At 40.0% G+C, this 12,570-nt stretch overlaps 2 protein-coding genes across 2 annotated transcripts in view; one reads left to right on the top strand and one right to left on the bottom strand.

The window, feature by feature from the left end:
- Window positions 1–12,570, bottom strand: part of GABRB3 (gamma-aminobutyric acid type A receptor subunit beta3) — a 1,175,948-nt gene that overhangs the window by 830,291 nt on the left and 333,087 nt on the right. The window lies entirely within an intron of this gene.
- GABRA5 (gamma-aminobutyric acid type A receptor subunit alpha5) overlaps window positions 1–12,570 on the top strand; it is a 552,901-nt gene that overhangs the window by 30,542 nt on the left and 509,789 nt on the right. Inside the window, exon 2 of the mRNA XM_086934182.1 lies at window positions 7,916–8,055. Coding sequence (XP_086790308.1) covers window positions 7,970–8,055 — 86 coding nt within the window. The 5' untranslated portion in view covers window positions 7,916–7,969. The remainder of the gene's footprint in view (window positions 1–7,915; window positions 8,056–12,570) is intronic.

The following is a 12,570-nucleotide window of genomic DNA, read 5'->3' on the forward strand; positions in this document are numbered from 1 at the left end:
ATTATAAGTGCTGCAATGTTTCTTACACCTGGTAATTAATTGATAGGATAAAGAGTGTACCCTTTGTTAAATTTCAACATGTAAACCTGGAGGAAAAATTGACCAGTAAATACCAAGGCAGGCAGAATTTGGTGCAATGTGCACCAAAATCCACGCTATGCCTGCTTTTAATGGCAACATTGTAATAGGCTTTAATGATTGTACCTGATAAATTCCACAAACATGGCTGTCAATTTTTATTGGACGTAACAATCATTGCTCCAAACACGAGGCCTCTTGTAATGAGGGTCTCAGAGTGTGTCTTTTTTGACCCACTTTCTTGTGTATAGGGATAGTAGTGTTCAGAATTTGGGAGTTTGGGAAGTTCTTCCCTAGTGCGAGGACACTAAAGATTCTTCTGGGGATCAGTCACTGGCACGTTTGCTGAAATTTTGTAATTTCAACCAGGAGGTTTGTGGAAAACTTATTTTTAAGTCTTTCTTTAGTAAACATCCCAGACAAAAGCTGAAGTTGACCTGAACTTATAGGTGGGATTTTCCTATGGTATTCACAATAGTTTGCTTCCTGGAATCAGGTGTTGCAGTGTTGATGTCATGAAAAAGGTCTTCAAAAAAGGTGACCTGATCTTTATGAGTTCTGTATAGTGTCTGTTCACTCACATGTCCTCAATCATTTTTTTGGAAGCCATCTCCAACGTGTTGCTCCCACTAAAGGTGAAGGATATTTTCTTCTATTGTACCTATTTTTTGTAATTGCACTGAGTTTTTTGTGTGTTGTTCTATGGCATTCTTGTTTTAGGGGGTGAAGTTCAATCTTTTTTCAGCTCTTTCAGCATCAAACTAAACAGTTCCCCTTGCTAATAGGTTAATTAATATCCGTTCTAACTTAACTCATATCTTTTAGGAAAATAATGGGAGCAGAGATTCCATCATATTTCCATATGCAAGAAGCGTTTTCCCATTTTGGCCAAGATTCAAAGCATTTGTTTCTGAAACGTGGGTGTAGATGCTTGATGCCTTATCTAAAGTGGTGTTTCAGTGATTGTAAATTGGACTGTCTTTGTCAAAATATGGCTCCTATTCAGTCGTTTTTCTATATTTCACTTCATTATGCAATGGTTTGTGGCATCTTGCCACTTTTCTGTCTATATTGAAGCTTCCACAATTGAGTTAAACATTTTGATTTCTTTGTGTTTGCCACTTCTGTCTAAATAAGTCAAATTTCATAGCTGTATTCTATCTGTTTCTTGTTGATATCAAGGTCACATAGATTAAAAATCTTTATAATTACCACACTTTCATGCTGTATGAGAAGAAAGACTAGCTTACGGTGGAAATTCTCCACACATCCTTAATTTCAATTATTTCTTGCATTGTTCGTCCTGGCTATTGGGTTATGCTTTCAAGACTATTTCTTGCGGTTAGATTGCCGTCTTAGGTTATGAAAGGGCATGTTGTCCTGCTAGGGTAGTTCCAACTCAGCTGTCCTAGCCAGTCTTGAATGTATATTTCTGATTCTTACAACTGATTGATTCTGCAACTTCTGCCCTACCAACGGGGTAAAAATTGATTGCGCTTCATGGGTTAATTTTTCCCTGCAAATGTGTATTCACTGAAATGTTGAACACGACCCATATTTGTGGTCGCAGTTTTGGCAACAACTTTTGTGTTTGACTCAGAGAGCCATTTAATAACTAAAATTTCTATAATGTAAAAAACCACAAGAGGTAATATACTTCATTAGTAGATACTTTACTGGATGATTCTATTTTGGTCTTTTTCTTTGGATATGCATACTTTTGCATTGTGTATCTCTCTCATACAGTGATACACAGGTAAATCTTTTCTGCCTGGACAAAATTGCTGGGAACAAATGTACTATTTTACTAGACTGTTCTGGCCCCTGAAGACGTGGATTTTGACCGGACAATTTTGCTTTGGTCTAACCCTAGCCAGGTGCCAACTATTAATGCCCTCTATATACCTAAATGATTATCCAGACTTGTGGGCTGCAAACTTTTTCTGAATGTCTATATTTGGAAAACCTACCAAACTAAGATAAGTGATTGTTTACTATTAAATCTGATGTGATGCCTCCGATTTCTCTTTGAATTCTTTGTCTTCAATTGGTAGTTGGTTTAATTTAATTGCAGGAAAACATTCAGACCCCTAATTACTCTCAGGTCGGAGTGTGGGCAACCACAAGCTTCTGTGCGTTCAAGTTAATGAACAGCAATTGTTTTCCCAGTTTCCTCAATGATTGCACACATTGCAGTTGAGTATGTGGGACCTTTTGTCCTGATATTCTTTTGACATAGTCTGTTTTCTCAGTATCCTCACCTGTAATTTGCTTTATATGTACTGTATTAGTTCAACTTAGCATTCCAAAGTGTCCACAACAGATATAGTGGGCATATTTATGATTGAACATGTTTTTAGTCTCTCTTTGTTACTTAGCAATTTCTGTGCCTTTTATTGGCAATATAAAGATGATATTTGGGATTAGTTTTATTTTGTTATAGAAGTTCCTATTATAATTTTGTAAGGATTCATTTTTCTTAAATATCCAACATATTTGTTCTCAGTTTGATTACTTCAAGTCTTCTTGGGTCCATGTAAGAAATGTGATTATTTGTTGAAGAAGATGAGAACCCACTACAAAGAATAATCACAATTCTTGACAGAGTGAACCACCATAGTCATTAGATAAACTTGTGTTCAACCCTCTGGTAGCTTGGCACAAAAGCAGGCAGGCTTGACATAGAGGCAATGTGTAAAGTATTTACTCAACCCTCAAACAGTAATAACGATAAAATACAAAACAAGAAAAATCCCTTACCATTTACAAAAATGGAGAATATTTTAATAAATAAAGTTCAACCAAAATGGCAAACATCTAATCAGTACAACCAGCCCTATGATTTTTTTAATGTCTGAATTGAAAATAGTGCCAAAAAGCACAATGTGTCAACAGCTGTTATCTGGTCCCATTCGACCATGTCCAAGTCAGAAGCTAGGGCCAACTGTGATGGAGGGCAGAATGCGTAAAGGTACCAGATTCATCCCAGTGGAATGTCTACCTTTGGAATGAGATATTTTTCCGGAGAAGAGTGGTTGCGTATGAGTCGTCAGAGGGGCAAGCTGCTAGCTGGGTCAGATGCAGGTCTTGATGGGAGGTTGCTGAAGAGCGGTGTCCCGGTGCAGTCGTCAACGAAGGTTGGAAAGCTCTGAGTGGATGAAGTCCGAAGGCTGACCTCAAGAACGCATTAACGGCGAGAGGTTGCTGCTTGGCTTTTGTCCTGCTAAAGCCCTCAACATTCGGACTTAGAAACTTCTCTGTAAATCAGACCTCCTTCAGCAGGGCAAAGCAGCAAGTTGAATGTGGCAGGCGATTTGACATCGACAACTTCAGTTTGACAGCGGTCCCAGTCTCCCACAGGTTTTTTGGAGAAAAAGTTGGCAAAACTATTCTATGTCCCAGCTTTTGCAGTTTGAACAGGAGGAGCATACTTTCAAATCAGGAAAAGGACCTGCGAGGCACTACTTGTGGGATGGGACTAACTGTAACATAGGCCAGCAGCAGGGTCTAGGGCAGGTCCAGTCCAGTTGATACTAGTCTGCTGGGCAGTTGTAAGAAAAGGCACATGGAAGCTTGTTGTTTCCCTGTAGCTCAAACAGGAGGTCAGTCACTTCTGCGATCCTGGGTAGAAGGCAGTGAGGTCCAGTCTTCCTTCAGCATACAAACAGCTGAACAGTCCTTCTTCTGATCTACACAGGTCCACGAGTGTTCTGAGGAGGATATTGGGGATGGCACTTTTATGCCCAATGCCAGCTGGGTGTTGGTGGAAACTGCTTGCCACTAACTTAAGCAATGGAGTAAAGGTTCCCTGGGGTGATCCTACTCACATTTGCATCACTTTCTGTGTGCTTTGCGGTAACCTGTCCCACAGTGCCCTTCCCCACCTAAATTCTATATGGCAGAAACAATCCTGCCCTAGTCAGAGCTCCCTGTGACCACATAGAGGTGTGGCTATGGAAATGGGCAAATCCTCCATTGTGGGCGCTCCAAAACAGTTCTTGGGCAACTCTCCCTCCCCACTAGGGTTGGTGCCAGATTGACTACGAAGGCAAAGGAAGACAAGCGAAGGTATGAGTTACATCTATCAGTCAAAGGGAAGGCAACCTTTGAAGCTCAGGAAAGGACTTAGCACAGCCCACAAGCCATCCTGCTCAATGAGTAAAAACAGCCCTCCACATCCAGCCCTTTTGTCCACTATCTGGGAGAAATCCACATCTCATCACAGGCAAGTCATTCGGGTGACACTGGCATTTGCAGAAAGGTTCATTAGGAAAATTACAACTTTCTAAGCATGTCATTTTCAGAATTGTAATATGAAATCCAACTTTACCATTATGTTGGAATTTCAATTAACATTAAAATGAGGCCATCATTAATTTTTCTAGCTTCTCTCAAATCAAAATTAGACATTATAAGTTGTTATAATGTAACCAAGTGTTTTTCTATTGGAGAGCCAGACATATTACTGTGAGCAACATCTTTTAAGGCATTTCATTGCCAGGACATGTAAATAAATAAATATACATGTCCTGCTTTTTAAATACCCTGCACCCTGCCCTGTGGGCATTATAGCCTACCTTATGGGTGACTTAGAAGTATTAATAAGGTTTCGGTCTGACAAAAAGTTTATTTTGCCAGTCGAAATGGCAGTTTACAACTGCACACACAGGCTGCATGAGAAGGCCTGGAGACATGTTTTACAGTGTTACTTTAGTGGGTGGCAAATGAGTGCTACATCCCAAATGCAGCATTTAATTTCCAGGCATTAGGTACATGTAATAGTATATGCTAGGGACTTATAAGTATATTAAATGTGCCAATTAGGTGTATGTCTTTTTTACTACGTTTAAAATGAAAAGTACAAGCACTTTAATACTGGTTAACAGGAGTAAAGTGTGTCAGCAAATACTGCTTCAGCACAGGAAACCACAAATCTGAGTGAATATTCCACAAAAGATGGTCCTTTCCAAAAATCCGGTTCAGTTTTAGAAAAGATAAAGTCAGTCATTTGCATCTGTTTTTCATCATTGGATCTTGCACAAGTGTTATATTGTGCCTTTAAAGGTAGGGCTTCCAGTATTGATTTTCATTTAGCTTTCCATGTTGACCTGGGTTATGTCAGACATTGAGAAATGTTAACAGCGAAAAGTTTATGTTGGCTTAAACTGATAACGATATTTGCTTCTGAGTAATACCCTACCTCACCCTCACCCTTGATAAGTCGTCACAATTTTTATTAAGCCACTACATTTGAATGTGTTTGTTGTTGATTTGTCATGGTTTTATCGCTGTCTCTCTTCTCTGCACATTTCTTAACATTTCTCCTATCTGTATCACCCAGACTTCCTTTTAAACACCTTAAGTAGTTTGAATATTTGATTGTTTGTGATTCCAGTAATTCTTGTGTTGCTAGACGTCACTGGTTCAAGAGCTCAGATATTATTGCCAAGGATTTCCTGTTGGTAGATTGACTTTGATCTCACTATTTGTGAACTACTAGGCACACAATATGCAGGTGTAATTTCCCTTAAAAAAAGAAAAAAAAAAGGGGCAAAATAAACCCAAACACTTACCATCCTGGAGGCCGCTTTCCTCTGTCCTCGTCCTCTTCAGTTCGAAGAACCAGGAAGCACCCAGTCTCCCACTCCCCTGACCAATCACAACACTGCAGTGCATCATTGTAATTGGTCTGAGTGCCGTGGTTAGGCGTTCAGCCGGGGAATGGGAGGCTGGGCATGTTCTCCATCTGGAAGTACATCACAGCCGGGTAGAGAACATGCCAAGTGCGCATGACGGTTTGGCCGGCCTGAGACAGCCGGCCAAACCCTCATGCCCACTTAAGAGAGTACCACCACTCCTTCCCCTGCTCTGCGGGTAGTGCACCCCACCCTGCCTGCACCAGCTTTACATAGCCAATAACGGAAATAAAATAATAATGACATTGTTATCATTTTATTTTTCTTGTGGGCGACTCCCCTCCGCCTTAGCGGCGGAGCCACCACTGGACTTCATAATGTAAGAATTATTAACCTGTGACAAAATAATGATTTAGAAACTAAGGGCCTGATTTAGAGTTTGGCGGATGGGTTACTCTGACACAAACATGACAGTTATCCCGGATTATAGTATAAAGTATTGTAATAGTATTTCAAATCCTACTGGACATAATGCATTTTTAGGCCGAGCCAGGGCAGCGCATGCGCTGCTGCGAGGCATACAGTAGTGGAGTATGGCTTTGAAGCCCCACCCACTGTCCGCCCATATTTTTAATTGGCTTGTGTCATTGTCCTTCGTAAACGCTGGCTCTCCAGTCATTATTAGGCTTGGTGTACCTCCTTGTACCGCCTTATCTGCATTTGCTACCTACCATAACGACTGGACCTTTTACTTGCCTTATTACACGTCTGCTTTATCTTGGCTGTGAGCACTATTTTGTTTAATGATTTGCCCCTATTCCAGCCACTAGGTCACAGCATGCCACCAGCTTTTATTTTACTTATTAATGGCAGCCCGCTTTTACTATAGCAGCCGCGTTTCTTTCTTTCTTTATTTTACTTACTAATGGTGGTCCTCTTTAAGTATAGTGACCGCGCTTACTTAAAATTCTTTATTTGTTTACTAGCGTCCATGCGGCGCTTTCACATTTATAGAGGCCACGCCCCTTTCTTTAGATAAGCCGTGTCTAAAGAAGGGTGCACGGTCGCTATTAAAGTGAAAGCGTGGCATGGGCGCTTTTACAACAACAAAAAACATCTCTTTGTCAACTTGACAACCAGATGCTTTTTTTTGTCAAAGCACTGCATGCCGTAGTTTCACTTTAATGTCGGCCACGCTCCTTCCTATAGACATGGCTTGTCTAAAGAAAGGGGCGCTGCCGCCTTAAATGTGAAAGCGCCACATAGGCACTAGTAAGCAAAAATATATTTGCAATGCAATCGCTCGCATTTGCGAGAGTTCGAGCTATTGTATCGGCAACAGATCAAACTCTCATAAATAAATTCAAGACCTATTGCATTGCAAATGCTTGTTCGTTTGGCAGAGTGGATATCCCTTTAAGTTTGTGACGGAGTAGCCTATCCGCCAAACTCTAAGTCTGAGCTGATTTTAGGTTCAAGATTTCATAAAAAGTCACACACACCTTTACATTTTCATATCGGTCGAAAACGCCACCAGTAAGATGAGCATCTGTAAACTTTCTTTTATTACACAGACTATGGACACTAGACATATGAGTTTCTGAGTTTCCTATAAGCTGGAGCAGGAAAAAAATGAACATTTCTCATCCTGACTACTATAAAAGTGACAACGTGGAAGCGCTAGGGCGACGGATTTCGTCCATTTTACAGAAGCATGCAAGTATCAAGGGGAAATTGTAGCCCTCAGAGGAAATCCGAAAAATAGATGGATTAAAAGGCATCTGGCTGCCCACAGCAGCAGATGGTTTATCATTTGGAAATGCATTACTAGGAATTATATTTGGGCATCCAAGAAAAGTAACCATATGACCTAGGCATTGCAGCTCGTCGCTTGTGTATGAATAAATGCATGAAATCCGATATATTTACATTGACCTTTCTCTCACTCTGTCACACCTTTGTTGATTGCTCTGTAGGATCTTCCTGCCTCTCTCTGCCTGCTTCTAGCTCTGATGCTGCCTCTCGGCCAGAATAATTTTAGGGATTTTTTGAGACATATGCCTGCTGCTTTTGTGTGAAAAATAAGTATAATTACAATTTACTGTGAAAAACAGCTCACCAACTACTGTACCTTCTGTAACATGACACACACCATTACAAATGTTTGATCCCTTATGTTTAACTTTATTTTTAAATTACAGTTTAAGGGTCAAGGTGAAAACACAGAAGCTCTCTAGCACTGGCACTCCATCGGGATGGATACTGGAATATGTCCAGGTTTTGTCACGCTCAAAAACCTCCACCTTGTCTGCCTTTTGGTCAATTTAGCTTGTCAGCTTGGGTAAGTTCTCAGAAAATGATTCATGATGTTTTTTTTCCTGTATCATTATTCTGTTCGTTGCTGCTATAGTTTTGCAATGCAAGAAGTGCACATAAAGGGTCTCAATAAGTTGTGCCCTTTATTTTGGGAAGCTATACCCTATGCAGAAAAAACACAATTCTACCTGGTGCCACATTCACCAGGTGTGGAATTACCTTTCTGTTCTGAAAAAAAATCAGTAACACTACATGCTGTCCACTGTTCAAATGATCACATTTGCAGTATTTTCACTTAAAAAAATCTCCAAGTTTACCAAACAAGTTATAATCCCAGTTTGGCCACCAGCTCTGACTTGCATCTCAATAGGTATTTTTGGGAGCTAAGAATGAGGTCCAAAGTTTTACCATTGAACCTGGAACTAACATTGAGCAGGCACAATTTACTGAAAAAATATATGCTGCTCATCATTTGTAATACTTAGTAATGAAATATTAAATTCATGTTTCAACATTTTGCCTCAAATTAGAGAGATTCATAAATATTTTAGGGGTTTTTGGTTATTTGGTTTTAAGTGTACTGGTAAAAACTTAGGGCAGTTAGATACCTGGCAAGAGGCGGGAGTGTTTACCTCTTATTATTCCTTTTTTGAAATTTTCACAAACAAACTTCGAATGTTGGATTGTGAATGTGAAAAGCAAAATCTTTTCTGGGCCCAGGACTGTTATGCCTCATGTGGCTGACTCAGCTGTGAAACTACACATTGGACGCTAAAAAGGAAACCCTGGGGCATATTTACAAGCCCCCATCGCCATCACAACATCACTTTTAGTGATTTTGTAATCGCGACAGGAGATTTGCCTTATTTGCAAGGCACTTAACGTGGCTTAACGCTGCCTTGTACATAAGGCCCCCTTTCACCCTACACTTAGCGTGAAAGAAGCGGGCAATGGGTGTTGTGGTGGGTGTTCCACCTCAACACCCATTGATTTTGACGTTGCCCCTATTTTCAAGAGCAGTGTAAATAGTAGGCAGCGCCAAAATTAATGCCTGGGAGATCCTGGTCTTAATCAGAAAAACAAGGAGAAATGCTTTATTTGTCCTCGTTTTTGCTGTTTCCATGTGTCCTGCATTGGGCAGCACACATGGAAACAGCAAAACTCCAAGGATTGTTTATGTGCAGGAAGATCCCCCTTCCTGCACATAAACAATATTTTTCAAAAAAATGCTGTCTTGCAACTTCTCTGTGTGCTGCATTAAGCAGCACACATAGAAGTTACAAAATGGCATTTAAAGATTGTTTATGTGCAGGAAAGGGGACCTAAGTGCACATAAACAATCTTCCCCTCAACACACGCGCCCTTGCACTATGGTGCAAGGGTGCCTGCGTAGGCACTAGGCAGCTTAATTTAGCGCCAGCACGGGGGGAAACGCAGGGCTGCAACTAAATATGGTGCAGCTCTGCGTTTCTAAAGTGACGAAGTGTGTCGTTAGCCTTCTTGGCTTAATGACACGCTTCACCACTTTCTTGTAAATATGCCCTCCTATATCTGATGGATCGTCACCTTTGATTGACCTCGGGGACGGGTTCAACCAACCATGAATCAGCAGGTGCACTACGTCTAAGTGAAGCTTGGGAATCCAGCTGATTTGTGTCAGCTCTCCTGTACTGCCAGCTCGAAATGACCTCTTTATGCAGTCATGAAACCAAGGACCTGATTTAGAGGTTGTAGACAGACTACCCCATCACTTATACGACAGATATCTGCTCTGCCTTATTTCAAGTGCCACAAGATATAACGTACCATTACATAATGTGTATTTGTAATGCACATCTTGCACATGCTAACAGATATTTGGAAACTGTTTTTATGATTGTTCAGTTCATCCTTTCGCAGAACAGTAGCTAGCATTGTTTGAAAGGCATGCTGGTTTGCAAAATGATAGCTCTTGTTATCACACGTTTCATCCTATTCTGACAGTACTATCTTGTGCTTGATATGCTTTTAATTTAATTTGCATGCCCACGAGTATAATTGTATGGGTAATGTAGCAAATACACAAACAAAACCCAGCATTTGAAGTGCAGCAATTATATTCCCATCAATCCTAGACATATTTACAGTTACATACTTATTGTTAGATTATCTACAGAGAATAGAGGCATTAAAGAACTGTATCCTTCTTACATTTATTCTACAGGGGTAGTTGAAACTGATTCAACATGAGAACGAAAGTGCATAATAAAAAAAAAACAAGGGGGCATATTATCAAGGGGGTTTATCTCCGCTTTTTTGGCTTTAAAAGCCAAGAAAGCGGAGATAAAATTATCTCCCTATTACCTACCTGTCGCTAACACCAGTTAGCGACAGCTAGTAGGAGATAGCGACCATCTTGGGCCCCACTTTGCATGTCAGTGATATTTATCACTTATGACATGCAAAGTGGGCGTGCCAAGATGTTAGCGACTGGAAACAGTCACTAACATCGCTACCTCCTATTACCAACTTTTGGAGATATTCGCGCTAAGCGCGAATATCTCCAAAAGCTAACACCTGCCCTGAGCAGTTCTTAGCCATGTTATCCAATGGGAGGTGGATAACATGGCTAAGAGCATTAGCTTGGCAAAAAAATTGGCCGCAATGCATGAATATCGCTGAAAAGTCAGCGATATTCATGCATTGCGGCCGATTTTTATTGCATTTGCGATAAACCTTGGTAATACCAAGGTTTATCTGCGATAAAAATCGCCGCAGCTTAGCGGTACATTTTTGTCTCTAACCGAGCAATAGTGATAATTATCGCTATTGCTTGGTAATATGCCCCAAGATGTTCATAGCTACTTTCTGCAGATTTACAAAAATATACAAGGACATTTGTTTTACCTAATGCTTTAAAAGAAAAAATGCACAGTAGGTTCTATTTCTGGATATTTTAATGCATACATTTTTATTTGGTTTCTCCATAAATGGAGATGTGCTTGAAGTACCTTATTTGGAAGAATTCTTTTTTTTGCTCCCATGCTATTATGTTACCGTAACAGGTAATTCTCAGACCCAGTAAAGTGGCATTTGTTTTTCTTAATTACTATTTCTTTAGCTTTCCCTTGGGATCCAGTGAAGATTGATTGCCTGCACGGTGCCTGACCCTGCTGTTTCCGATGATTTGTTTGCATGCTCTGCTGGATTTAGTGTGTAGATTTATTGACTGTTGAGCTCAGGTTAGAAGAAGAGAAGGTGGAGCTCATGGAAGGATCGTTCTGTATTGGAATTATGAAGAGGGACACTGTGTCCAGGTTCTACGCCATGTTGTGGAGGGAAAGGGAAAGGAAGCTGAACAGCAGTGTGCATCACCACAGAAACATGCAATGCAAAAAGACATGGACTGCCCATGCAAATAGGTCTGGTCTTTACAAGTTGGTTCGATGGGTATTTCACTTTTATTTTTGCAAACATGCGCCAAAAAATAAGTGGGAAAACTATTAATGCTGCAGCCTAAACATGGTGGCCATATGCTTGCAATAAAAATATTAAATGTGAAAATAAATTAGCAGTCATCTATAATTTCATACAAAATTACAGGAGCTTCAGAGCAGATGGTGCACCTAGAACAGCCATCAAAACCCATGTTAGTTATAATGCATGAATAAAACAGTCCAAGATGATTGCCATGCATGCCTGTGCACGCATGAATCCCCATTGTAATGGCTTTTTATTTTCATTGTACCAAAAATCGTTTTTAGATGGCCACCAGGCATTCACATTTACGCAAGAAATCTTGGATCTTATTGGTGTAAAGAAAATTTACTGTTGGGTTTGAAGAACTGTAAAATTTAAACATAGTTTAAGCACATAAGAATAAATAAAAACCCTCAACTAGCATTGGCAAAGTCTATTAATCTCATAAATAAGAAACGAACTGGCCATGCAAATAAGTTTGGCCTTAACAAGCTGGAGCGATGGGTATTTAACATTTATTTTTGCAAGCATGTGCCAACAAATAAAGTCAGAAAACTAATCATGCTGCAGCCTAAACATGTTGGCCATATGCTTGCAATAAAAATAGTAAATATGAAAATAAATTAGCCGCTACCTAGAATTTTCATACAAAATGACAGGAGCTTCATAGCAGAAGGTGCACCTAGAAACAGCATCAAAACCCATGTTAGTTGTAATACATATGGCTGAAAATATGATCCTTATTGGTGCAAAGAAAATGTACTATTGGGTTTGAAGAACTGTAGACTTAACATATAGTTTTATCACATAAGAATGACTAAAAAATATAAACAAGCATTAGCTAACTCTATTGATCTCATACATATTACAGGCCCAGATGTATTGGCTTAGTCAATAATTTGGTTTTTACTCAGATAGCCAGCATGCTTGCACATGCATGGTAGCATCTTGGAATAGGTTTTCTGAAAGCTTAACAAAAATCATGCCATGATGGCTGCTGTGCATGCACTATGACCATCTTGGAATATTGTGTTAGCTTTAAGAAAAAAAAATCCAAGATGGTTGGCATGCATGCTTGTGC

Source organism: Lissotriton vulgaris, chromosome 8 (genome assembly GCF_964263255.1).
Source record: "Lissotriton vulgaris chromosome 8, aLisVul1.2, whole genome shotgun sequence".
NCBI classification, from domain to species: domain Eukaryota; kingdom Metazoa; phylum Chordata; class Amphibia; order Caudata; family Salamandridae; genus Lissotriton; species Lissotriton vulgaris.